This window comes from Fusarium venenatum (genome assembly GCF_020744135.1).
Source record: "Fusarium venenatum strain MPI-CAGE-CH-0201 chromosome Unknown EDB82scaffold_1, whole genome shotgun sequence".
Taxonomy (NCBI): Eukaryota; Fungi; Ascomycota; class Sordariomycetes; order Hypocreales; family Nectriaceae; genus Fusarium; species Fusarium venenatum.
The window spans coordinates 4,556,396-4,581,071 of NW_027072129.1; the positions used below are offsets into that span (position 1 = coordinate 4,556,396).

At 46.3% G+C, this 24,676-nt stretch overlaps 11 protein-coding genes across 11 annotated transcripts; 4 read left to right on the top strand and 7 right to left on the bottom strand.

Moving 5' to 3' along the window:
- Positions 1 to 300: 300 nt before the first annotated feature.
- On the top strand, positions 301 to 1,550 carry EDB82DRAFT_550625 (uncharacterized protein; the record flags this gene model as incomplete). Its single annotated transcript, XM_065609570.1, has 3 exons — positions 301 to 807; positions 857 to 1,484; positions 1,537 to 1,550. 3 exons carry the CDS (start codon positions 301 to 303, stop codon positions 1,548 to 1,550), a joined length of 1,149 nt encoding a protein of 382 aa, XP_065465550.1.
- Positions 1,551 to 1,694: 144 nt separating this feature from the next.
- EDB82DRAFT_486413 (uncharacterized protein) lies at positions 1,695 to 3,249 on the bottom strand. Its single transcript, XM_025730769.2, has one exon. It carries the CDS (start codon positions 3,124 to 3,126, stop codon positions 1,795 to 1,797), a length of 1,332 nt encoding a protein of 443 aa, XP_025589861.1. The 5' UTR covers positions 3,127 to 3,249; the 3' UTR covers positions 1,695 to 1,794.
- A 317-nt stretch (positions 3,250 to 3,566) lies between these two features.
- Positions 3,567 to 4,757, bottom strand: EDB82DRAFT_486414 (ATP adenylyltransferase-domain-containing protein). The gene is made up of 2 exons (XM_065608274.1): positions 4,560 to 4,757; positions 3,567 to 4,494 (listed from the first exon to the last, which is right to left on the bottom strand). The coding sequence occupies exons 1-2, from the start codon at positions 4,665 to 4,667 to the stop codon at positions 3,715 to 3,717; spliced, it is 888 nt and encodes a 295-aa protein (XP_065465551.1). The 5' UTR covers positions 4,668 to 4,757; the 3' UTR covers positions 3,567 to 3,714.
- A 599-nt stretch (positions 4,758 to 5,356) lies between these two features.
- Positions 5,357 to 6,824, top strand: EDB82DRAFT_571273 (Alpha/beta hydrolase family-domain-containing protein). Its single transcript, XM_025730767.2, has 2 exons — positions 5,357 to 5,779; positions 5,825 to 6,824. Exons 1-2 carry the CDS (start codon positions 5,528 to 5,530, stop codon positions 6,701 to 6,703), a joined length of 1,131 nt encoding a protein of 376 aa, XP_025589859.1. The 5' UTR covers positions 5,357 to 5,527; the 3' UTR covers positions 6,704 to 6,824.
- Positions 6,825 to 8,867: 2,043 nt separating this feature from the next.
- On the bottom strand, positions 8,868 to 9,950 carry EDB82DRAFT_45123 (uncharacterized protein). The gene has a single exon (XM_025730763.2). The coding sequence runs from the start codon at positions 9,565 to 9,567 to the stop codon at positions 8,923 to 8,925; it is 645 nt and encodes a 214-aa protein (XP_025589856.2). The 5' UTR covers positions 9,568 to 9,950; the 3' UTR covers positions 8,868 to 8,922.
- A 355-nt stretch (positions 9,951 to 10,305) lies between these two features.
- EDB82DRAFT_571275 (uncharacterized protein) lies at positions 10,306 to 13,637 on the top strand (the record flags this gene model as incomplete). The annotated part of the gene is made up of 6 exons (XM_065609913.1): positions 10,306 to 11,229; positions 11,282 to 11,354; positions 11,409 to 12,015; positions 12,068 to 12,174; positions 12,446 to 12,494; positions 12,688 to 13,637. The coding sequence occupies exons 1-6, from the start codon at positions 10,592 to 10,594 to the stop codon at positions 13,635 to 13,637; spliced, it is 2,424 nt and encodes an 807-aa protein (XP_065465552.1). The 5' UTR covers positions 10,306 to 10,591.
- Positions 13,638 to 14,705: 1,068 nt separating this feature from the next.
- Positions 14,706 to 15,674, top strand: EDB82DRAFT_571276 (uncharacterized protein). Its single transcript, XM_025730760.2, has 2 exons — positions 14,706 to 15,408; positions 15,464 to 15,674. The coding sequence occupies exons 1-2, from the start codon at positions 14,777 to 14,779 to the stop codon at positions 15,495 to 15,497; spliced, it is 666 nt and encodes a 221-aa protein (XP_025589853.1). The 5' UTR covers positions 14,706 to 14,776; the 3' UTR covers positions 15,498 to 15,674.
- Positions 15,675 to 16,638, bottom strand: EDB82DRAFT_486421 (uncharacterized protein). The gene has a single exon (XM_065608275.1). It carries the CDS (start codon positions 16,500 to 16,502, stop codon positions 15,774 to 15,776), a length of 729 nt encoding a protein of 242 aa, XP_065465553.1. The 5' UTR covers positions 16,503 to 16,638; the 3' UTR covers positions 15,675 to 15,773.
- Positions 16,639 to 16,833: 195 nt separating this feature from the next.
- On the bottom strand, positions 16,834 to 19,197 carry EDB82DRAFT_486422 (major facilitator superfamily domain-containing protein). Its single transcript, XM_025730759.2, has one exon. The coding sequence runs from the start codon at positions 19,044 to 19,046 to the stop codon at positions 17,292 to 17,294; it is 1,755 nt and encodes a 584-aa protein (XP_025589852.1). The 5' UTR covers positions 19,047 to 19,197; the 3' UTR covers positions 16,834 to 17,291.
- A 260-nt stretch (positions 19,198 to 19,457) lies between these two features.
- Positions 19,458 to 20,397, bottom strand: EDB82DRAFT_486423 (uncharacterized protein). Its single transcript, XM_065608276.1, has 2 exons — positions 20,221 to 20,397; positions 19,458 to 20,132 (listed from the first exon to the last, which is right to left on the bottom strand). Exons 1-2 carry the CDS (start codon positions 20,319 to 20,321, stop codon positions 19,934 to 19,936), a joined length of 300 nt encoding a protein of 99 aa, XP_065465554.1. The 5' UTR covers positions 20,322 to 20,397; the 3' UTR covers positions 19,458 to 19,933.
- Positions 20,398 to 21,320: 923 nt separating this feature from the next.
- On the bottom strand, positions 21,321 to 24,661 carry EDB82DRAFT_520290 (uncharacterized protein; the record flags this gene model as incomplete). The annotated part of the gene is made up of 5 exons (XM_025730757.1): positions 21,321 to 21,776; positions 21,826 to 22,509; positions 22,558 to 23,575; positions 23,623 to 24,368; positions 24,416 to 24,661. 5 exons carry the CDS (start codon positions 24,659 to 24,661, stop codon positions 21,321 to 21,323), a joined length of 3,150 nt encoding a protein of 1,049 aa, XP_025589850.1.
- Positions 24,662 to 24,676: the final 15 nt, after the last annotated feature.

A 24,676-nucleotide genomic window follows, 5' to 3' on the forward strand; every position in this document is an offset into this window, starting at 1 on the left:
GGATGCAACACCGGGAACGCGATACCGGACCTGCAAAGACTGTAGAGAGTTACGAGCGGAAAAATATCGCCGTTGCGAGACACGTATCGCATGTGAATCAGCTATATATCCTTTTGCAAATACACTAAATCAGAATTCGCATCCTGCCGGTAATGAATCAGGTAGAGATAATTTCTTGAAGTATAAATAGATCTGTTTTATACGTAAATCTCTTCTCCCTTCTGCAACTACCTACCGTAATCTATAAATGAGATCTGTAATTGCAAACTATCTAAAAGACAACTCCTCGCCACTTGAACCATGGATTCTTCACGTCTATACTATAGATACGGCTACTACTCGAATGCTGATACCCGACCTCCTCCTGTTGAGAACTTTGATGACTCTGTCGATGTGGCACAAAGTTCTGGATACGACCAAAGACGAGACTTTGTGCCTTCTCCTGTAGAAGGCTATGGTAGCAACTCACGACAAGACAATCCCTTTGCTCCACGCACTAGTGCTGGAGCTGATACTGATTTGCGTTCCACGCAGGAATATGGTGGAAGAGAATATCTTCCGAATCTTCCGAATCGTTCCACAGAAAGCTACAACATCAACACGGAATCTGACAATCCCTTCCTTCCACAATGGTCCAGCGCCGGAGGTAGTGCTCAGTTCCACTCCACACAAGTATATGATGAGTATGGCGATCCATCCTACTCGCCTGTCCAAGACTATAGAGAGAGATCTAGATACGACCAAACGGAGAGTTTCCAGAGTCGTTCCCGATACCGTACGATTTATCCTCAGACAACCACAACAGAAGTACATAAGTGAGTCCAGTGATGGAAAAGACGATTCTAAATATTTATAGGCTTATGCACCACAAGTATTTGATAACACTTTTGCATTTGACACCTCTAGTTCTCCGCTTCGCAACATCCCGACTCTTGGCTATGAGTTTGAATATCGTACCAACGAGATATCTTACAATCCGTTTGCTTCTTCAGCCTCAACAGCCCAGTCTCACTACTTACAAGCTCCTTACTACCAGGGTGTTTCTGCAGGACCTTCTTACAATCAGGGCCTTTGTTCTCAAAGCCTAGGCTCCAAGTATCATGACCACCGTCAGTATGGGGGCTCGTACGACAAGACACAGCAAGATCGCCAGAACCAGAATCAGTATACTCCCAAAGGATCACGCGCTGTCACACTTTTTTGTGTGAATTGTAAACTCCTGACAGAAGAGACAGCCGTCCGTTGCGGTCCTTGTAACGAGACGCATCAGCGAAACATTGTCGAGGGCACGGCTTCGTTGGAAACTCGGTATTGCATTATATGCCGTGTGCACATTTCTGGATTGGACATCACCTGCAAAGACCATCGCGGCCAAAAGCGCATCAACGTCAAGCAAAAACGTCTTCTTGCAGAGAATGGGGACTTGTGTCGTGACTGTTTCTCATGTGAAGCAAAGACAGGCAAAAATCGGTGCGAAATGTGCAGTTTGTCATATGGCATAGCGAATTTTGAACGGCGCCGCGGGCTTATAAGTAGGGGGCTCTGTTTAAGGTGTGGGAGAAACCCTTCGATTTCTGGGATTCAATCTTGTGAGGTGTGCCATGAGAAGAAGCGCCAGGAGGCCCGACGGCATCATCTGTCAAAGAGAGGTTCAAGGGCGTCTCATAAGCAAACCGCACCGCAATAACTTTAACCAATACATTAAAAATATGGGATAGCAGCTAGACAATTAATAAGATTCAAATAAAAACACGGCCTTTGCTTTCTTTATTGTGATGGCGATGTATAATCTATCTAGTCCATGCCAACTTCAGCAAGAGATTGCCGTCTTGGATCCACCGACCGAAGGATTGCCCAGATGTGACTCATATCCTGTTCTGTGGCAATCTCTGGTATATGGGCTGACCAAAGAGTAGGAGAGGATGTGATACTACCACGAGTAAGAATCTCTATCATCTCAAAGTCCAACTGAGAAACAGCCCATTTTAAAGCGTTTTGTGACGGTTCATCCACAGTCACACCATCTCCCACCAAGAGCTTAACTAGCGATGTGTCACGGGCCTTTACACCTTCCAAGACCTCCTTGCGAGCCAGCAAGCTATCTTCAATCAGTTCGCAATTGGATAGAAGTGTAAAGAAGGCTAGTCGCGTATTACTTGGGTAACGAGATATTAACTCAAAAGCTTGGTGACGGATGTTGAAAAAGATTTGGCTTGAGCCTGAATAAGCCATCACGATTGCTGTAGCTTGAAAATTTTCCAATCTGAGTGTGCTCAGTAGTAATGAGGCAGAGACTAGTTCCGGACGATTTGCCAAGAGCAGGAGGAGGAATGATACAGACAATGTCCCACCGCTTGTGGCCCTGAGAATCTCTCGATGGAGGCATTCCTTCCAGGCGCCAGTACCCATGGAGTCAGGAGCTGATAACAATAGTTCTATTAACTCCAAATTACCAGCTCGGATGTGCTGGTCTATCGTCTCCTCGTCACTCAACACAACAGCTCCAAAGCTGAGGAGTAGCTTCATCGCCCGTAACGAAGATTTGGACAACGCGATGCCAAGTGCTCTGTCCAAAACGGCCTGGCTGACTTTGAGTTGACATATGAGGTGGATGTAGTTAATGTTGTCAAGCGACACAACTCTGTCCAACCACGTCATTCCGACCATAGTTGTTTCGAACTGGACAATGTCCGAGCTCAGACGCTTGCTTCTAAATTTCCTCTCGAGTGATTGGTCATGAAGATGTCCCCAAAGTTCATCCATCGAAGATAGACGAGCTTGCATCAACAACGCCTGGGCGACTCCGGTGGGAGGAAGCATAGGCTGGCTTAGCAGTGCGTCAAAGGCTCTGGCAAGTTCATGCTTTGCGAAAGTCCAATTCAAAGTATTGCACACTGCGGCCTTTTGTGATCTCGTGCGGAAATGGTGCCACACCTGGCTTTCAGGAGGTTTGTAGTTGGGAGAGCATTTTCGTGTTTGAACAAGGAGGCTGTGTGCTTTGTCGCGATTTGGGAGGTCGGAGTGAAGGAAATCTTGGTCTGCGGGTATGGTGAGATGGGAAAGACGTAGAGGAGGATTGAGGTTGGCTTTAGAAAGAAACCATTCTACACGGGGTTCGTTGGCCATCTTTATTAAGATTGGTGGTAGTGAAGTTGTAAGTACGAATGAAAATGTTAACGACTATTTGTATCATACATATATACATGCTTCCCGGCCGTTCTAACGAAAAATGGTATAAGTGGCAAGGTGTAGGACACAAAGGCGTGTACTTGCATCCCGACTGAGTCTTGAGGGCTCACTTTGTAGTTAATGCAATAGAGACCAATCAAAGGGCTGACCAGGATGTCAAAAAAACAGTTGGGTGTTGGAACGAGTCAGATCATGTCGGGCAAACCGAGACGTAAGCAGAACAGGCACTTCATTCCGGCTTTCAATTGGTGGCCTTTAGGCATTCACTGGTGATTCGGCGTATGGTATCGGGTGGTAGGTATTGGTCAAGTGTAAAAGAATAAATTTGACGACGCCCAACTACGGTGGCATAATCGTTATTGTGTCAAAGCACATACGTGGAATTTCTCTCGAACTCGTCACTGTCTTATTCTCAAGACGAAGAATGACATACAGCACGTAACATGGAAGAGAAACCTGCATAATCTTGAATCGATATAGAGTGTCTTGAAGGATACAGATAAACGTCTGCGCAGAAATAAAAGGCTAGAGTGTCTTCGGGACACCGAGCTCCTGCAGTGCATTAATAGGCCCAATACGTATCCAATTGTCAATCTCCTCCTGGGTCGCAACAGCAATAACTCCTATCATGCTAATCGAATTAGCCCCAGCCTCTTTATTGACAGCCGCTCGACGTCGCGGGAGCACAATCATCCATTGATTCGTGACCAACATGTTATGTGGGATTGCAGCTCCTGTTGGCAGACTGTCGGCATGCTCAGATAGACCTTTTCCCACGTCCGTGGCCTTTTCTAGAAGTTTGTTGTAAGTGTCCAACAAATCATTTGGTTGGGGTGATGGAGATTCGAAGCGATGATAAAACCACTGGAATGGGACGTCGGGCTCTACAACATCCCCGTTGTCTATGAAAGCTGCGAAACTGTCTTGGGGTTTTGGTATCAATTGCATGTGCTTGTGCAGTCGACTACATCCCCCATCTTGTCCACAATTGAAGAAGGCAACATAATCATCACCCAGGTCGGTCAAGACATTGCTCAAAGCTTGCCAGTCGTTCTGGTCTAGTGGGCTATATTGACGCTTGTTTCCGTCCGAAGTGAGTAGCATGAGATGCGGTCTTGCGAAACAAAACTTGTTGGCAGCTAAAAAATGAGACCTGCCAACGTCACAAATCTCATAGCCAACGGTATTGATGTCGCTCCCATCTCGCTCTTGTACAGTTGCTATCTCACCTGGCTTTTCGGCTTTGCCAGGGTTCACTTGTAAGGTAGGCTTTCTTGCGAGAGCAGATGTAAGGATGAATTGAAACTGCGAGGCGACATGTCAGTGCTAAACTCCTGTTGTATTCCCAGCCATTGACTTAAAGTCCTTACCTTGAGACCTTTGTCATCATATTCGATAATTCGTTGTTGTTCGTCGAAAAAGACCAGGTTCTTCTCGATTAACGAATTGAACTTGGACAACACAACTGAGCCACTCATTGTGCAGTTGTTGGCGCCGATGTCACAGCTACGGTAAAGCTCGTCAAGTAATTTGTGAACTTGACAGATGACTGACTGACGTTATCGAAGATGATGCCTGTTAAGTGCAAGGCTCCCCAGCAAAACACCAGGGATCATGGCTTTGTCAAGTGAATGATGTAGTTTACATTAGCCGATGCTTAGCCGCTTGGAGGGATAACAGTGGAGACTGTATCGGCAACATAGCAGAAAACACGTTGCATTAGATCGAAGGCGTCTGTTGGCTATCAACTTCCTACCATATACTATCAAAGAAGTACACTATCATCAAAACAAAACGTCGATAAAGAATCATATAGATATCGATGTTAATCTCTTTTGTCACACATAAATATGTTTGACGTGATTCTATCTGTCAATGGTATATGAACATGGGTCGGATAAATACGAGCAAATGATACTTAACCACTTGGGAAGCGGTCTGGATATATTTTTCCAGTGTAGATGAATGGTGGCCCAACAAATGACTGGAAATTGCCGAGTCCTCCAATATCCCACCATGAAAGGATTCTGGAGGAACGAAAGTTTTGTTTAAAGCTAGCACTACCGTCAAAATCCAAATCGTGGAAAATTAAGTGTAACATTGACACGCAACATTGAACCAGGGTTCATGTTCTAGCTCGTCAAGTACGACACCGCAAATGGTGCCACGAACTGATGATCCTGGTCACAAACTTTGCTAGCCTTGAGCGATTTAAGACATCGTCATCACCCGTACTTGACAGCAGATAACAATCACCTTGTTTAGTGTCTTCATCGCACATCATTTCTCTGTCTGTCCCCGGAACCGTCGTCCACAAAACTGGTATTTCTCACTAATCATGCGCTGGACGTCTGCTTTAGTCGTCACTGCCGCCACCTTCACAAACAGTGTTGTGACGGCAAGCGAGAACAGTCAGAATGAAGTCCCTTCTATTCGGTCATATTTTTACGTGGGAGGAGGGTATGTTAGCGATGGTGCGGATGGGGAGATATTCCGTGATCAGATGTATGTCGAACGGCTATCACCAGCTGGAGGTGCAAAGAAGGAAACACCTATTGTTCTCATCCACGGCCAAGCTCAAACGGGCACAGTAAGAATACCATCTTTTTAAATAGCCTCAGCTGACAACTAGCAGAACTTCTTGAACAAGCCTGATGGCGGACGCGGGTGGGCATCCCAGTTCATAAGTCAAGGCTACGAAGTCTATATCGTTGATCAGACCTTCCGAGGCAGATCAGCGTGGTCTCCTGCCTATGGTGCCCCAAAGCCCTCGACATACTCAGCTGAAATCATCGAGCAGCGCTTTACAGCCGCACAAGACTTTAACTTGTGGCCACAGGCAAAGAAGCATACACAATGGCCAGGCACCGGACTTCGCGGAGATTCGGTTTTCGATGCCTTCTATAGCTCGAATGTGCAGTTTATTAACAATGCCACCTACCAACAGGAAACTGTTCAAACTGCTGGAGCTGCTCTTCTTGACAGAATCGGCAAGCCTGTTGTCCTTTTGGGTCATAGTCAGGGCGGCATGATGCCGATTCTCATTGCGGATGCTCGTCCTGAGCTTGCCAAGGGTTTAGTACTCCTCGAGCCATCAGGTCCGCCATTTAGAGATGCAGTATTTGGTAACAAAACCGCTCGAGCGTGGGGATTGAGTGATATCAGTCTTACCTATAGTCCAGCGGTTACTGATCCTTCGACCGAACTCATTAAAGAGGTGCAGCCAATGCGAGGGAAAGACTTCGTCGAGTGTATTCTCCAAGCTGAAGAGCCTGCTCCACGTCGTCTTATTAACTTGGAAAAGAAGCCTATCCTTGTCATAACTGGTGAGGCTTCGTACCATATGCCTTATGACTATTGCACAGCCAAGTATCTCAAACAGGCTGGCTGCTCAAAGACCAAGCATGTTGAGCTTGAAGAGGAAGGCATTCATGGCAATGGGCACATGCTATTCATGGAGAAGAATAGCGATAAGATCCAAGTCCTTGTGGAGAAATGGATCCGAGCAACATGAACATCTACGTAATAAATGGTGGAAGCCATTTAGTACCGCAGCTGTCAATGGGAAAGGTTGGACATGCATTTTATGTTAAACTTCAACTCCATAATCAATTCTTGACATAAACATCTCTAGCCACAAATTCAATCTTGCTCTCTGGGCCATACCTACCATAAACCTCCTGACACGGACCCCAAACTTTGCGACTAAATAATGTTTCCGTGTTAGACCAACGGGTTCCAGCTTGAGGATACCAGATGGACGGTCGGAAGAATAGAGACTTTAGCCACATAACCTCCCATTTGTCACTGGTCTGAACCCATCAAAGCTTGTAGAGGTCAATGGCGAACCCGGAACTGTCATATGGCGCTTAAGTGAGAAGAAGCATACCTCAGCCATAAGATATTGAACTTTTATTGACATGAATGATTTTAGTTTCAGCTGTATCATTTGTAGTATATAATCATAGATTGAGACGCGTATCATTCTAAAATGTTATGACCATATGTATTGATAATTTATCTTGACAATCTACTTTTCATTATTAGATATCGTTTTCGACACCTTGCTTTAGGCACGCATCTACAATCCACAACTCTATGATACTCATAAGATGGAAGAGAAAGTAATTCCTTATTGTATACTGTGTATATGCACGTATCTAATTATGGCTATCAACTAAACGCTGCAGTACTGCAGGAACATTGAATGCCAAGAAAGAGTAGGAGACACAACTAGTCGTATTGGCCTATCATCACACCCTCCCCCAAAGTGCAAATGATAAAGAAATAACTAAAAGCAAGGGTAGGCTGAGCGCCCCCAGTCTTCGTGCCTTCATTTATTTCTATCCCTTCTTCAACTCAATTACTGCCAGTTTCAGTTCACATCTGATGCGATAGTCTAGCTTTTACTATGGTGTCTTCGTTATGTACCATCCGGAGTTCAGGTGAACGAGGGCTGAACGCCCTATCTTCCATTCCAGTCAATATAAACCGTCTCTTCGTGCGACAAGATGTTACTCCAGCTATTTGTTACGATGACTGCAGTGAGTATGACATACAACTGCCTTCGAAACCGCCATTTCACTGAATCGTCTTTTCGCATAGATAATGCATACAAAATTGCACAATCTGTTGGAAAGAGCCCAAAACTATGTGGTTCAAATTCTTTGTTCAATACTTCCTATGGATATTGCATACAATGCATAGAGGAGAATGAAAATAGCACCAAAAACACAGAACAACACTATGTATCACCGCAATTCGCCCAATTCCTTGAATACTGCGATGGCCTTAGGGAATTACCTACAGTTACACCAACAGCTTGCGAAGCTTGTAATGTGGTTAGCACTATGGATTACCTTGGCAGGCCCGTGGTCTACACTCTCGGCCCCCAGTCTATCACAGAAACTCTGGAAGATAAGCTTAATCGATATCACTAGGAGTACTCAGCTAAAATGGAATCAAGTTAACAGCGCACTAACTTCGGGGACTCCTTCTCCATCCCTTGCTCCGAAGTTAGATGGTAAGCTGCACAATCCATTTCAATAACTCAACTAATTAGTATCTGAGTCAGACTCTGAGTCGGGGCCAGATATCGCCAAAATAGTCGGACCTGTTGTTCCCTCGGTCGTGCTGTTAATATTACTAAGCTTTCTTGGCCTCCGTTGGTTCTAACGAAGGCAAGCACGCAGAGCCGCCATAGGTCCTGCAGCCAATGAAGAAGAACCGAAGGAAAACAAGCCACAGCTACACTCTGGTTGCATTACACGCCCGAGGTTCGAACTGGAAGGGTCTACACTTATGGTACCTAATGGCACTAGCCATAAGAAGGACAAAGCAGAAATGTCTGCAAACGAACCAGAAGCACACGAGATGTCAACAGATAAGAAGATCTTGAGAAAGCCGGTTAGTACCCAGAACACTAGTGGTACATGGCTGTCAAAGGATCGGCAAGATAGCAATAGCTTGGATGAGTAAGAGATAACTCTACTCTGAAATTTTCTATGCGGCTTATCACGGCATGGTGGCTGATACTCTATTGTCGTTAACCGAAGCTACTTCAGGGGTCACAATCGAGATGTCCCACACTCTACCGCCAGGAATTCAGATTGATAATGAGTAGTGTATCTGAGGGGGTGGTAGTACATATGTATCAGTAAGCCGTCATGTTGAGTATGCGATACGTAGGTTGAGATGCGGATTTCTTCGTGGCTTGACTGTTGAATCCCACGCTTATTTGGCCCGATGACATGTTCCTTTTATACCACTCTGCCAGCCCAAAGCTTCCGACTCACTTGCAATATCGCTGGCCGTTGCAGCAGTCCAACATGAATCAGCCGAATTGTGAGCAAAGGCATAACAGGATGAGCTATCCTCACACAGTTGGGCACATTCGCTGAAAACCAGCTTGCCCTGATACCCTCCGCGTATACCTATATAGTGGTCTTCCTGGATTCTGATTGAACCGACACATTCGTATGGCTCATCAGTAGCGGCTGTGGTTGTTGCAGCAACCTCTAACGTGGTTTCGCTCGCGCCGAGTAATGTCACGATAGTAGCCAAAGTCGTATCGGAAAAGAAATCAGTCACGGAATTGCCTGTCGACTCGAATGTGGCAGTCTCGGTGGAGAAGAAGGTGGTATCGGTAGTTGTCTCGGAGCCGACCTGAGTAGAATAGATCATTTCAGTCTCCTCCTCATTAGTCGTGTCGGTGGTCGATGCTCCAGTTGTAGAAAATGTAAGTGTTGCAATTGAAGGGACAGATGATGAGTAAGAGGCGCTAACTCCCGTGGTTTGTGCTGTCGAGCTTCCAGGTTTGCAAGGCCCAGCCACAGCCATGCCTGCAACAGCAAAAAGGACAAGGTTGGTTTTGATCATATTGACAACCAGTGTAATGAGCGACTGAAGTTGAATCTGGGTAGAGAATGAAAGAAACACAAGGTATTTCTACCACTGTTGGTTATTTATTTATCATTTTGTATCCCAGGTGTCGAACTGTTAGTAAACCCCTTCATCTTAATTAACCCAATAGTTATCAGGTTAGCGATCGATAGTGTTCAAATGGCGCAGCCATCGACAATTAATACTAGATAGCTTCATATCAGTGGATATTAATTTGGCGGCTGAATCCAAGACCTAGTGAAGTGATCTTGTATATAAAATAACGGCCGGTCCAGACCATGAAGTTACTGAAAGAAATTCGATTAGTGTGCATGGGTCGTCAATAGCTGCAAAATGAAGCAAATCAGTGGCAGCCACAGAATGCAGGAGGCAATGCAGCGTACGCTTTAATTATCAATCTACTGCCGTTCTCCTTGTCTCTTCCGTCAATTCCTTTACGCATCATCAGTTGTTTGAGCTTGATGACATAGAGTCTGTGGGGTGTCCAGATTACCCTCCATCAATTTGAAGTGTCGTTCCAGATCGAAGGGCGGGGTAAAGTGATGAAGCGACATATAACAATGAGGTTTTATTGATTCCTTGGAAGAACACCTGCTTATTCCGGAACTGAAGGGGTGATCAAAACTCTCCTTTGGGCTGACTTGCCAAGGATTCTCGCGGCTATTCTTAGTCTTGGTGATAACCCCGCTTGGAGTAACATTCCGTCTAAGGTGACCAACCCCAAGAGAAGAGTACCTGAGTCGAATTCTATCGCCTGATCATGTCGATCACAGTCTATTTACTAAATACAAGTTTTGAGAATGCAACCTTACACGGAAACATACCTTTTGCTCGGCATTGAAGACCTACATTCACATGGAAGTTTGTAGTCACAGCGTGAGGCATCAATGACTGCAGACATGCCATATTCCTTAAATAACCAGAGAATGGCCTCCGGTACATCTTGGCCAGCCCATCCCACATCTTAATATCTCTAGTCTTTTGTTACGGACAGGACGACATGGCTTCCGTTCGATCTTTGGGCGTATTGGCCTTGGCCCTTGGTGCCACAGCTGTCCCATATAATACCTTTGATGGCCCTGGATTCCCAGCTTGTCAAGATGTTGCCGCAGTTCACGATGCTTCAAGCGTCAAGGACATTCAAAGCATCGTCCAAAATGCCGTCAAAGCAGGCCAGAGGGTTCGAGCTTCAGGAAAAGCCCACATGTGGTATGATACGATGTGCTCCGATGATCCCAATACTGTCATAGTTCGTACAGAGAAGGTTAACAACATATACGATCTTGATATGGAGGCCGGAACCGTCATGATTGAAGCTGGTGTAACATTCTTACAGTTGGCCGAATACCTACACGACCGTGGGGCTTCTGCAGGATACACGCTTGTCAACTGGAACATCACTTTGGCTGGCTGTGTCGCCATGGGTGCCCATCGATCATCTATCCGTGAGGATTCCATGGTCGCAGCCGGCGTTTTGTCAATGGATATCATTGACGGCACTGGTAAGCTTCGACACTTGGAGCGTGACGACAGCGACGAGTGGCTCGCTGCTTCGACTTCTTTGGGCCTTTTGGGTGTCATCGTCAGAATGAAAATTAAGATCTATCCCGACTTCAAAGTCTACGCCGACCAGAAAACGCAAGTGCCCTCCATCTTTGTCATGTGACGTTCGAATTCTAATCTCGTATAGCTTGGACGAGGGTGATGTGCTAAACGGCGACGTCTATGGTATGATAGCCCCGTATGCTACGGCAAATCTTTGGGTAAGTGCTTGCTTCCATGAGCTTGAATACCAAATGTGATCTAAACAGTAGCAGTGGTGGCCTCACAAGAAGAAATTCCACTGGCGATACTACGACGTCATTCCAGCCAACCAAAGCGACCAAGAGGGCTTCCAAAACACATTCTCGATTACCAAAATTGAAGCCGATGCTATATCAGCTCTGTGGAACACCGGGAAAGGAGTTTCGCTGTCAAATCTTCTTGCTGAAGAGATTCTGTTTGGACAGTGGGAGAATCCTAACTTTAGAGAAAAGACAACCAACGAGCCCATCAAGAAATGGCCTGTTTATGGATGGAACTATGATGTGCTCATAGGTGGTCTGTATCCCGATCAGCGACCGGTATGGGAATATGGCATTCACGGCTACACCTTGGAACTCGCATTTCCTGTTACCCAAGCCAATGCAATGCTTAAGAGGGTGCGCCAGCTCTTCGACAATGAGGCCAAGAAACTCAAGTTTATGGCGTCTACGTATAGGAGTGGAATCAACATCAAGTTTGGAAGGCCGTATTTTGACCTGCTTGGCCAGGTGACCTACGGCACATCTGATGGTGCCGACTGGGAAAAGGGTGTTATCATGTTGGACTTCCCATCTTACAAACCGAGTATTGGTGATGGGCTCCGATACAATGAACCATTTTGTATGTTGACCAGATGTCTTGACTTGCTATCTGAGGCTAACAAAGGACACAGATCACAAACTCGCAGAAACGTTGATTGACGAATTTCCCTGTCGCCCCCACTGGACCAAGAATACACGAGAGGTATTCGAACGTTCCGCCAAGAATTTGGACCCTGATGTAAGATATTTGTCACTCTACCGGAGGAAGAAGCTAATAGGTTCCACGTAGCATATCTCTCGATTCAAAGCAGTCAGGGAAAAGTTTGACCCGGAAGGTATCTTCCGCAGTGTCGTGGGCGAAGCCATTGGTGTATACTGAGCATCCCGTGGCACGTATGAGTTGTTCCCTTTATTTCTCCCCAATTTTGTTGACTCCATAAGCCACTCTCGATTAATTTCGGTTGTACCGGACTATTTCTGCCATTTTCACCTGCTCTCACTCCCAATAGTATCACATGATAGCAGAGAATCAGAGAGACTTCAGGAGCGTCGTTCGAGGTCTGGTTCTGTGTGTATCATTATCAACACTCATTTTTATATCGTAAATACAATTTTGAATCAATCTCAGCTATTGTCATTTGTTGAAAAGGTAGGGGTCAAAAGATGAGGCCTCCACTGGACCCTGCATGACTCTGCCTTGTCCCACTTAAAACGTCATATGTGTCTTCACCGCCTTAATACTAATTTATAGTCCTTATGACGATCGCCCAAGAATTGGGTAACTTGAAACCAAACATATTCCTCTCTGTTGTTTCATTCCAAATTCACATCAAACAATCTCAAGACGACATCAATACAACCTCACAACCCAAAATGTCATCTCCCGAGTCTCAACCCGCCGTGGAAGGTGATGAGTATGAGAAGACGCTTCTGCAGCTACGATGTTTCGACACAATGTTTCTGGTCGACGATTCTGAGAACATGCAGCCTTACTGGCCCGAGATCAAGAACTTGATCGAGCGAATTGCACCCATCTGCGCCAAACACGATCCCGATGGAGTTGATCTGTACTTTGTCAACCACCGACCTGGAGGCGTCCTAGCTAAATTGCCTGGAGTTCAGTCCATCCGAAAGTCCGGCTACACACACATTGGTGGCTTTGCTGGCAGCATGCTCTTGACCAGCAAGGGAAAGCAAGTCGGCGCCATCTTCGACAAGGTCAAGCCAGCTGGAAAGTGCAACATGGGTGCCAGACTCGGCGGCTTGCTTAAGTGGTACTGCGACAAGTTCACAGGCGGAGAGGAGAAGGCTGCTCTCAACATCATCGTCCTTACAGCCGGTTCGTTCGACGACGATATCAAGACTCCTCTGATTCAAGCCGCCAGGACTCTGGACGAGGCCAAGGCCCCCATTCATCAAGCTGGAGTCCAGTTGTTCCGTCTGGGCGGTCCGGATCTGGTGCGACAAAAGACCCTCCAACATCTTGACGATGAACTGCACAAGGAGGCCGGAACACGAGACATTGTCGACACAGTGACTTGGAGTGGCCATGGAACTTCCATGTCGGACGATGAGCTGCTCAAGATTGTGCTGGGCGCAGTCATCAAGAAGATCGATATTCGTGCCTCTGAGTTGCACCTGGACGAGGCAGCTACAACGACACGTGCTGACCGAGACTACGATGAAGGAAATGTAATCTAGTTGATCTTTTCTCATGTCATCGCCTGTATTATGGGCAATTTGAACACATATACCTGGACTACTAATATCAAATTAATTGGATGTCAACTACAACTACACGCATTTTTGAGTCACCCTGAAGATAAAATTTGTATCATGTTGAAATTGTGAAAATTAGCCACGATAATCCAGAGCTGAACGGCAGTCTCACTACGCATATAACAACATAAGCTAAGGGCATTGTTGTTCCTCTAGTAACGTTACTTACGGAGCTTGAATCCTTTCAGAGTACGGTAAAAGACTCACACCGACGTTGGGTAAGACGACTCATGCAGGAGTATAGCAGGTTTTGATACACCAACCACAACGGTGCTTTCGAGCATGATTCCACCAGGTCCGAAAAGCCTCGTATAGGCTGAGATATAGGGAAAGTAGCGGCACTTTGTCGACAGGCAACTATGTTCTAAGTGGACTGTGCCGCATGCTAAGGTAGTATTTTCCACTCAGGTTTGTTGTCCGTGGACCATTAAACTCAGCTATCGGGGAGGACAGGAAGTGAAAATCTTACAATGCTATTTAAAATCTACAATGAATTAGTGCGCTGTAGTAGGATATAGTTACCAAATGTATATTGATATATTGAAGACTTGAGAGACCAAGATCGCTCATCATCGTCACTTTGTATCGCTTGACGAAGGGACCACACGATTTTCAATACCCCTGCTGAGTAGCCCTACAGCGGGTGGCTTAGACGCTAACAGAGGATCCTCCGCATGGTAGCTAGTAAGATTTTGGAAAGGTGCAACAACGCATCTGGATAACTTCAGAATGGTTCGGCTTCACGGTAACGTCCCAATCGCTCAAATAGGCAATCACCGGGACTGTTAAACTAAACACCCTCGAACGAATCACTACGTGACCTGACTATTCGATCGGAAGAATTTTACAAACGAGGAAAGCCCGAGTAGGGCACAGTCGTGGTGGCCTATTCTGCCTTACAAGGCTAGGAGTGCACGATGGTTGCGAAGGGGGCATCAAAATATATATATAGTGTCTGAAGTCTCAAGAAAAATGCATTCTCCTCATCAACTCAATTAGTCATCCACGACAACAAGGACCCTTTTCCTCATCCAATTCAGTCAAAACCAATACCCATCACAATGAAATTTTCTACTATTACGTCACTATTTCTTGCCAATGCTGGCCTTGCTCTCGCTGCTCCCAGCAAGACATTAGTCAAGGCTACTGCTATTGAAGCAACGACAGGTGACAATGGTATCACCACACCCCTTCCCATTCAGCCCGGAATGGTCGACAACTGCGACCTCTTTCACTTAGTCAAGAAAGATACAGGCTGTCTCCAGGTCGCGACCCAGTACGGAATCACCTTTGAGCAATTCAAGGAGTGGAACCCCACTGTTGGTGACGATTGTTCTACTCTCTGGGCCGACGCCAACGTTTGTGTTCGTACTATTGGATACGTATACCCAGTTTCAGTTGCTTGCTTTGGCAGCCGAGATGTCCTGCCCTGGGGCAAGAACAAGGCTGCCGCGCTCACTGCAGCGCATGATTGGTGCTATACTAAGACCACTACTGGCTTTTACGACATCTATGAGACCAGGACTGGATGCATTAACGCACCTTCGGGAGGGGGAAAGTTTGTGTTTGAGATATCCACCAAGCATGGAAGAAGAGTCGGCCTTACTAGCTCCAAGTGCGAGAAGTTCCTCGACCTCGGTATTAATGGTTGTCCTGAGGGAGCTCAGACAAATACAGAGGGCTGGTCCATGGAGTAAGTTATTCCTATCTTGATATTTTATGTGAACTCCAGCTAATCATTGCTTTAGGACTACCTTTGAGACTGGAAAGTGCAAGGCTTGAGTTCCCTTAGGTATAAGATAGATGGAGTCGAAATATTCTTGTAGTGGATATAAAAATCTCTATACAGTATGTAGGAACACGGATCGGACACATCTATGACATTGGCTAGACTGTCGAGGAAATTGGCCAAGACTATCAGAGACCGCGGGTTAATATCGGATTCATGTACATAGTTATACACGGCAAATCTCTCAAACTATTCTCTATCTCAAAGTATCTACTTATAACAGACAAATTTGGTTACCAACATCCCTTTTCTTTTGCTCGGCCAAGACACTATGGACAACAACAGCAAACTTTGACCGAAACCACGTCAATAGAAACATTTTTGTGTTTCTTTGAAGCCTTCAGAGACGAGGCCATGGCCAGTAGCTCCTCATACTGCGATTCCTCTCCATCCACGACCTCCAGCTCCTTGATCGGAACACATTTTGTCGCTCTGACCAGTACCTCGGGGTATTCGAGTTGTCTTCTTAGCGACCTTTTCCGTTTGACTATATCCGCCATCTTTGAATCTATTTCTAGGACAGCGAGATAGACGTGTGAGATAATAGGTCGAAGCGAAAGGATGTATGATAAGATTTCGTTATCATATTCATCGTTTTCCACAGCGACAGATATACGAGAAAAACTACTCCAAGGAGCAAACCATTCTTCGCAGGGACTCTTGATGTCGATGTGCAATATGTCCGTCTGTGGATTAAAGTATCCAAGATCTCCAACCCCAGCACACTGACAAAATGCGAAGTTTTTGAACGTCTCCAACGCTACATTCCTAGATTCTTTACAGATGCTGAGTGCTTTGGGTGGTTTTGGCGATATGATGTGAGTCTTGGCAGCAGTACTTCTCCCACAACAGCGTCTGTAGACTGCTTTGTGAATTCGAGGTCCTGGAAGAGTGTGTTTCCAGATAAGACGACGCAGTTCTGGGGGGAAATCAAACAATGGCAAGGACTGGGTCTGTGACGTTTCTTGGAGGTGTGGTTGGGTGGCAATAGATGCCATCGCTACTTAGACAGTGAATGTTTTTGCTGCAAGAAAAGAGGCTGAAACTCGAAAATGGAACAGATATTGAAAAAGGTATAGTTAGGCATTAGCGAAATACCATCACGTGCTGCCTAGTGCTTACTTTGTTCTATGCACGCTCACCTCTGGCGAAATGCTTCATGGTGGATGAAATGGCCCTGGTAAATATGCCGCGGGTTTAAAAACACAACGAAACCAAGTAATGGACGTGATTTGATTGGGGTCTCCTTTGTGTATTTGCCGCACGAGGGCCTTATACTTGAGAATAAGATTGCTTCATTAAACTTTACCTAACGATGAAGTCAGTATTAGACTTTGAAAATCATAAATAACTACAAAAATAACAAACTTAATCTCTCCCGCAGTAGAACCAAAGAACTCAGCAGCTGCATAGAAACAAGCAATAAGGAGATCACCCGGTCAGCTGTTGCTTCATAGACTCAGTATTGAACATGCTATAAACTATGCCAAGTCTATGTGGGAACCTGTATTCTTTCGAACCATTACAAGGGACTGCTACGAGCATAATGATAATACTTGTACCATCCACGAAAGATTGCTCCCAGCGCTGGAAAAGGCGGATAATGAACTTCGCGTCTTGAATTTGCGCTTCCAGTCTATCAAGAACGACACGCGTCCGTAAATGGCTATTGAAACGCTGCAGGAGATAGTACCAAATCATGTCGTCGACATTCTGTACGCATCGAATACCAATATAAGTATTTAGTCTAAGTTCTAGTCTTATTGAAAACGAGGTCTAAATCAAGGTTAATGGTTGTTCTCATCCTCTGTCTGAACTTGTTGCTCAGACAATCGTGGATTCCTCAACGCCAAAGCAAAAATAATCATGGGAATACAGACACAAATTCCTGCTATGCAAAGTAGTCGCTGAACAGAACTGTAGCTGTTGATAATGGCATCTCGAATCTCGGTTCCTACTGGATAATCGGGAATGATGGAGAAGGGGTTGTTGTAGATTGCCTTTGCGAGTCCTTCGTCAGGTTGAAAAGCAAGGTTGCGCTTTAGAGACTTGTAGAGAGTCTGCGTCCAGATAGCTCCCGACAGGCAAGTGCCGAATGCACTTCCAATGTTGTAAAATGATAAGTAAAGGCCTGTCAGGATAGCGACATGTTCGCGCGATGCCGAAGCCTGGATGGATGCTTGGGTCGGATAAGCGAAGAAACCACCAGCGACACCGAGTAGGATCTGCGCTGCGATTATTCCGTCCTTTGACGACACAGATGCACCGCCGGGATACATGATCAAAACTCCAAAAGCGACCATGAAAAGCAGTGTTCCGCCAACAATGATAAACTTAAGTCGACGGATCTTGAAGATAACGAGACCAGCGACTACTCCAGTGATGACTCCAAAGAATGAGAAGAAGGATAAGATGCGGGTGGCGTTCTCGATGGAAAAGTCAAATGCTACAATCAGAATCGTGTATAAATAGTTTCCCTGTGTGCACCAGGCGAGGTTGAGTAAACTTCGTACGGCCAAGGCAGACCAGACGCCTCGGTCGCGGAGGAGATGGAATGGGACAAGAGGATGTTTCGCGCCTCGCTGCTCCCAAGTGATGAAGCAGACCATAAGGGAGAATCCTAGGACCAGCGGAAGAATTATGTACCAGCTGCGCCAGTGACTAGCTGTTCCTCCTGCAACGGTCAAAGGCGCAAGGATGAGTGAGAATGCAGTAACGAGAAGAACAAGACCGATGACATCAAGTTGATGGAAAAGATCTGCCCTTCCCTTCTTGGTCTTGAGAGAAAGAATTGCGATTTCCTCGCTTTCTTTTCCTTCAGATTCCCAGGTTCGCCTTTCGAGGAAGTAAAGGCATGATAGAAGGGGAAGTGAAGCGATGGGATAAATGATAGCCCACATGCCGAGTCCCCATCTCCAGCTTGTCGATCCCAGCACGGCTGAGGTGATGTTCCCGCTGATCCATGTGTTGATCAAGAATGGAATTGCAGGTAGATAGCTGAAGAATACTCTTGCGCGCATAGACGAAAAATCGGCGATAAGAACTTCCAGTAGGAGAACAATGCATGTATATCCCGTCTGGTAAATTATACTGCCCGTACAAAACACCTCCACGCTCTGAGCGGTTGACTCGATCGCGATACCCAGTGTGTACAGCACGGTCGAAATGGCGATAACTTCAAAGCGTCCAAAGACATCTGCTATTTTTGCAGCGCTGGGTTGAACTGCGACTGCGATGACATTGCGCAAGACATTGATGGTTGACAAGTAAGAGTGCAGATCGAAGCTGGAAGTTGCATAAGATTGGTAAGCGAGTCGCGTTTGACTCTCGAGACCGTATGCATATCCGACGAGGAAGATGCCGATAAAAAGCCAGACGCGATGTGTTGTTGTAATGTTACGGGATACGATTTCCATACGCGCTACGCCAGCGGATAGACGTTTTGGGTTTGCTGGTCGAGATGGAGTCGTATCGGGGTCTATATCGGTGATAGTGCTTGGGCCAGGTACCCCTAAAAGAGGCGCTGTTTCTGTTGACGCCATGATGTCTCATTCATATGAGTATTGTTGATATTACTTGAACAAAGAAAGACAGAATGTGTCAAAGATGAAAAAGATGAAGAAATTTATGAAACACGACGACAGGGGTCATATGATTTGCTAAGATAATTCACGCATCGTCACAAGTATCCCTGTCAGGTGCGTTGGATGCCTGAAAGAGGATCAGATAATGTGACCTGACCTGATAGTCTACAGACCTTGTGACATGGCAATGCATGATGACAAAGCGGGAACGGAAATCTGATAAGATTAAGTGATCCAATGGCGCCGGATCTAACCGTTGCTTAAGTGGAGACTTTAATATCTGACGTTGTAATCACGGAATTCATCGGTAATAAAGCCGAGGCTTAGTATGATTGTCATGATATATATCCATTCCTATAGAACGACTCTCATAAGTCGAGATAGGCAAAAATATCTGTATCCAGCCATGGCTCAAAAATCCAAGTCTTCTACCAAGAATGCCTGAACTGTCATGTCTGTGATACTAACCAATCTCACTAGACATGGACACGATCTACTTACACAATCATTGTTTGAACTTGCTCTCACATGCGGCATGCTTCATTTTGGGGGTTGAGTCACTACGCATGCCATTGATTCAAGTCTCACTCAGTCTAAGTCAAAACTCCTGGTACAAGTACATGGTTTTATTTTTATTTGAGTAGTGAACGGACGTTTGTCTATCCTAGCCAGATCTTGACATCGAGCGAGCTTCCTGTTTCCATCAATATTGAGTATACTCAGCGATGACAAAGATGATCTAAAGGTCTTCGTCACGTTCTTTGCGGCAGCAAGTCCAACACGCGTAGTCATCATCCCCCTACTTTCGTTAGCAATTGTTCGTTTTGTCTTTCTCAAGGTTTTGCCTACCATCTTTGATGCCTCCTAAGCCACTTGTTAGCAATATGAATCAGATGTATCGATTGGGTTTCACTTACCCATCCCTCAGGGCACTTGGGCTCCTCGGGCCAGCAAACCTTGAGGCAAACCGGGTAGGTGTTGACCCCCTTGAAGGGCTTGGAGGTCGATCCGTAGTTGGGGGCTCCGGAGACTTGAATTCGAACACTAAGTTGATTCGATGTCAGTGACTGAAGACTTCTCATGAGATGAGACTATGAACGTGGACATTGGATAGAACTTCGAGATGACATACGTGATCTCCTCACCATCGGCCTTTGTTCCCTTGACGGCGTACCAAGGCATGGCGGCGATGCTCTGGGCAAAAAGAGTAGTAGCGAGGATGGAGAACTTCATGTTGGTTGTTAAGAGTAGTTTTTGTATTGTTGGTGGTAATTAAGTGAAATGATGATGAGGAGTGATGGATCGTGACTTGATGCATCGGGGGATCATGCTGACTTTATAGGCTGAACTTGTATGCTCACAACGATAAGTTTTCGCGTCAATGACATCAGGGAAAACAATAATGATCGAGTTCTCAGAGTCACCCAGTGTCAATGTCTTGGGTGATCGAACAGATGCGGACGGAAATGGCATCGCGGTGTTGATAGTCGTAGCTGAGACAGTCAAAGAGGGGGACGTAGCACAGCCTGAGAACTCTACCCATATCTTCTCAGTCCACCAGATAGAACTCCTTGCTTTGGAGATATTAAGACATACACAGAGGCGGGTGAGACGGAACATTGCAGAGTGCTGTCCTTGGTCTCCGACATGACTTTCTAAAAAGTCTTCGTGCATGTTGAGACCAAGGCCATATCTGTTTTAAGGCAATACAAAAGTGTGATTATATGAGTGTCATTGACGTTCAGAAGCACTCGGTTTGTCTTACATGAGCGGCATGTCTCTGTATCCCTTGTCCCAAACAGAAATCCTGCAGTTACTATATCACGGCTCGAGAACACAAGCGTGTCGAAACTCAAGGGTTTCCTCCACTATTGGCCGGCTCAGATGTCGCAGAACCCCCGCAGCTTGCGTAACCTTGCCTCGATAATGCCGGCGTGTTCCCCGACTTCCGAGACAACGATCAAATGCAATGTAGATCCTTAATCCTGTGCCGTGTCTTAGATCTCTCAGCCGCGGCCCGCCTAGTCCATAAATCTGTGGCTTTGGACACCCCCTGATTCATATGGATTCTCTATGATGAGCGAGTCTTACATCTGCATACATGACTGGGCGAACGATCGACTTCGGGGTTATGATGTTGTAATGTCTTAAACGTGCTAGGAACAAACAGCACAAACGCCAATCCAAGTTGGAACAAAGTTACAAGTCTACGTACTTCTTCTATCAGATCCCCTACGTAGATGCCTGTTCCCAACGCTTCTGCAACCGACCGAGCACCATGTTCACATATCCCACGTCTGTTACATCCGGCACGTTCCTCAACGTGACACTATCCTCCCTTGACAAGTCTGTGAGATAATCAAGAGGTCCAGTCTCCGCCTTCGTAGACGCCTTGTTTCCGTATTTACTCTCGAACCAATCCAGAAGCTTGATGGGGGGGTTCTTGGAAGGATCTCTATCAGAGTCGCGTAGACGTTGCATCCATTCGCTTGTGGGAAGGGTTTCGAACTTGAAGCCTGCTTCCCTCATGGACGGAAGCATTTGGTTCGCCCAGTGGAATCGGATAGGATTGAGGATGTGGTAGACCAGATCCGCTCTGGAGGAACGGTTTGTGGTCGGGGTAGCGGCTAGGTTGGACAGGTCAAGGATTGCCGATGCTGCAAGGTCTACCGGTAGCCAAGTCATTTCCTAACACATGTCAGTCACAGTTTCAGTGTTGTCTCAGTGTGAAGCTTACCTCGTTTAGCGCCGGCAGAGCACCAAGTGTAACAGCAGTCTGAATCATCAAAGGAATGCCCTCGGTAGTATTCCACTCCCCGACCTTGGTGTCTCCCACCAGCTGTCCCAGTCTCAAAACTCTCGCTACTGCTCCTGCCTTGCACGCATTACCCGTAATATGCTCAGCAACGTACTTCGATCTCGCATACCCGGTGTGTTGCGCATGTGCCGGCGACGGAACAAGTGTTTCGAGGACTTGGCCCGGTCTGGGTGTCCCTCCCGCCGACGAAACAGAAGAGCAGAAGAAGAAGCGAGCAGGTTGAGGTGTTTGAACAGATAGACTTAGTTGTATAAGGTTGTGAACAGCCTTGATGTGTTGGTCTTCGAAGCTCTGAACCGAGATATTGAAGTTTACGGCCCATGCACTGTGGATGATGGTCGTAAGCTTGTTCTGTAGTTCGGCCAGATTGGATTCGCTCAGGCCAAGATCTGGACGACTGAGGTCGCAAGGCAATGCGAGCACTTTACCACGTTGCTCATCATCCAGTGACAGACCACGGGCTTCGAGAGACTTGTCCAGTCTCTCGGTGGCTGCGTGGTCACTAGGCGCCCGGATCAAGGCCCATACAGCTCCAACATGAGGTTGGGCTGTTAGCTGAGCAAGTGCATGAGCACCCAATGCACCAGTAACACCAGTAAGTAACTAAACAGATTAGCTTCACATGTTTATAATTGTCAGTCTCAAACTTACCACAAGCTCCTTCTGAGGCTGAGGCGCAGATCCGGCGACGTGAGGTCTAAAAGAAGAGTACTTCTCAACCAAGTCCTCCATAATCTTCAACTGATCTTTCGTCTCATCACCAGCACCACTCCTTAGTCTCTCGAGGTGACTAGCAAGCAGCTTGACGTTACCCGTTTCGTAGAGAACATTCTGTCCGAGTTCGGATTGGTTGCCACCGAGGTCAATCTCGCGCTTGATGAGACTCCACATCTGGATGCATTGTAGACTATCAACGCCCGAAGCGAAGAAGTCTGCCTCTGAGGATTCGAGTTCCACGCCGCATTTGACCTTGAGTTGTTCGAGAAGGTAGTCTTCCAACTCTTTGCCCTCGATAGTCAATGAGCCAGCTTGATCATCCTGGCCTTCGTATCGACTATACGCAGCCTCGATTTCGTTTTCGAACTGGCGGTATGTAGGAACTCGAATGAAAGTACCCTTATCAGTTCGAGGGTAAGATACCTCAGCAGGTACAATGACCACCAGTTCCTTAGGAATTCTCGAGAAAGACTCTGCCCGCGAGTTGGCGTCTTCAACTGAAGGCCAGATGGCGTCGAGGTACTCATCATCAGACATATCGGCGACACGATCAGCCTTGACGATCAAGATACCAGGATATGTCCTGCCATCTCCGAATACAATAGCTTCCTTGACAATTTCCTCTTGGCGAATACGACCCTCAATTGGAATGGGAAGGACCTTTTCGCCGTTGATGAGAGTAAATCGGTCATCCAATCGGCAGGCGAATTTCCATAGTGTCGGTCTTGTGGGGTGTTGCGTGAAGAGATCGCGTGTGCGGAATGATCCAGGTGGGTTGTCAGAGTTGGTGGTACTCTTTGATGGAAGTCCATCTAGTGCTACACACTCAAACAAACCAGGGGCAACTTCGTCGAAAATGGTGTATGGTTCAGCTGGGGGTAGAATTCGGATATAGTTCCACGCCTTGTCACCTTCTGGGCGTTGAGAAGTAGCAAGTCTGCCGGTCTCAGTCCTACAAGCTATTAGCAAAAGCACGTTCCGAGAGTTTGATTTACTCACGCTCCGTAGTTACCACAAAGGTTAACACCCGCTTCAACAAGACGATCACCAAGATCATCCGGACATCCACTTCCCGCATAAAGAACAACCTTCATATCCGCCAGCATCCTTATTCCCTCTTCGCTCTCAGCGAGCAGCTTGATGACATAAGGCACGCAATGGAAGATCTCAGGCTTGGTTGCTTTGAGCTGCGCCATAACAGATTCTCTTGTAATAGGGAGACCATAGTTTGTGAGGTAAATCTGCTTGCCTGAGTAAATTGATCGGAACACCTCGTAGAAACCATGGCTGTGGAAGAAAGGTGATGTGAGGAAACCACGCATGTTCATATGCACAGCAAAAGCACCAATGCAACTTGAGTTGGTGAGGTAGATTGGCTTGGGTAGTCCTGTTGAGCCGGAAGAGTGAATGATAACTGCTACCTTTCGTGACTCGGTTTCGGGGTTGTAATCTCGTAAGAAGCGTGGTGCATCCTGCCTGTACAAGTCTGCATTTTGCAACATGGGCAGTATCTCTAGTTGGCGGTTTTGTTGAACTTGTTCAAGAACGGGGTGGAAAGTTGGCGTTGTTAGAATGACGTTGCAACTTGCCAGGTCGAGAAGCTGAGTGATGGCAGGGCAAGCCAAACGTGTTGAGATGAGAAACGCTGAGTATCCAAGACGATTTAATGCGATGATTTGAACAACAATGTGAATACCGGATTGGCCAAGCATTCCAACTACGGGTGCTTTTTCAAGTGTTGAATCCTGAATTGTCAGGACATCGTCTTTTGGAGGTTAGGAATAGTGCTTACCACAGGCTTGAGACCAATGCTCTGGAATTTTGCAACAGCCGCATCAGCATATCTATCTAAATCGATAGCGCTGTGCTCCTTAAAATCATCAACGCCAGTTTCTGGCGCTCCTATTAAGGTTGCATCTCCTAATTCTGCAGCGCGTCGTCTGATCATCTCATCAAGAGTGAACATCTTGGCCTGAGAAGGCTGCTGGAAAGCAGGCTTGGATGCCTCAACAGCATTTGAATCGTGTCTGATAGTCATTTTGGTTAATAATTT

What these genes read in the sequence shown, in the direction of transcription:
- EDB82DRAFT_486413 (XM_025730769.2), bottom strand. Translation starts at nt 3,126, where the DNA reads ATGGCCAACGAACCCCGTGTAGAATGGTTTCTTTCTAAAGCCAACCTC.
- EDB82DRAFT_486414 (XM_065608274.1), bottom strand. Translation starts at nt 4,667, where the DNA reads ATGAGTGGCTCAGTTGTGTTGTCCAAGTTCAATTCGTTAATCGAGAAG. An exon ending in ATGATGACAAAGGTCTCAAG is followed by an intron (nt 4,495 to 4,559) that starts GTAAGGACTTTA and finishes GTCGCCTCGCAG; the next exon opens with TTTCAATTCATCCTTACATC.
- EDB82DRAFT_571273 (XM_025730767.2), top strand. Translation starts at nt 5,528, where the DNA reads ATGCGCTGGACGTCTGCTTTAGTCGTCACTGCCGCCACCTTCACAAAC. An exon ending in GCCAAGCTCAAACGGGCACA is followed by an intron (nt 5,780 to 5,824) that starts GTAAGAATACCA and finishes GACAACTAGCAG; the next exon opens with AACTTCTTGAACAAGCCTGA.
- EDB82DRAFT_45123 (XM_025730763.2), bottom strand. Translation starts at nt 9,567, where the DNA reads ATGATCAAAACCAACCTTGTCCTTTTTGCTGTTGCAGGCATGGCTGTG.
- EDB82DRAFT_571276 (XM_025730760.2), top strand. Translation starts at nt 14,777, where the DNA reads ATGAAATTTTCTACTATTACGTCACTATTTCTTGCCAATGCTGGCCTT. An exon ending in ACAGAGGGCTGGTCCATGGA is followed by an intron (nt 15,409 to 15,463) that starts GTAAGTTATTCC and finishes TCATTGCTTTAG; the next exon opens with GACTACCTTTGAGACTGGAA.
- EDB82DRAFT_486421 (XM_065608275.1), bottom strand. Translation starts at nt 16,502, where the DNA reads ATGGCATCTATTGCCACCCAACCACACCTCCAAGAAACGTCACAGACC.
- EDB82DRAFT_486422 (XM_025730759.2), bottom strand. Translation starts at nt 19,046, where the DNA reads ATGGCGTCAACAGAAACAGCGCCTCTTTTAGGGGTACCTGGCCCAAGC.
- EDB82DRAFT_486423 (XM_065608276.1), bottom strand. Translation starts at nt 20,321, where the DNA reads ATGAAGTTCTCCATCCTCGCTACTACTCTTTTTGCCCAGAGCATCGCC. An exon ending in GCCGATGGTGAGGAGATCAC is followed by an intron (nt 20,133 to 20,220) that starts GTATGTCATCTC and finishes GAATCAACTTAG; the next exon opens with TGTTCGAATTCAAGTCTCCG.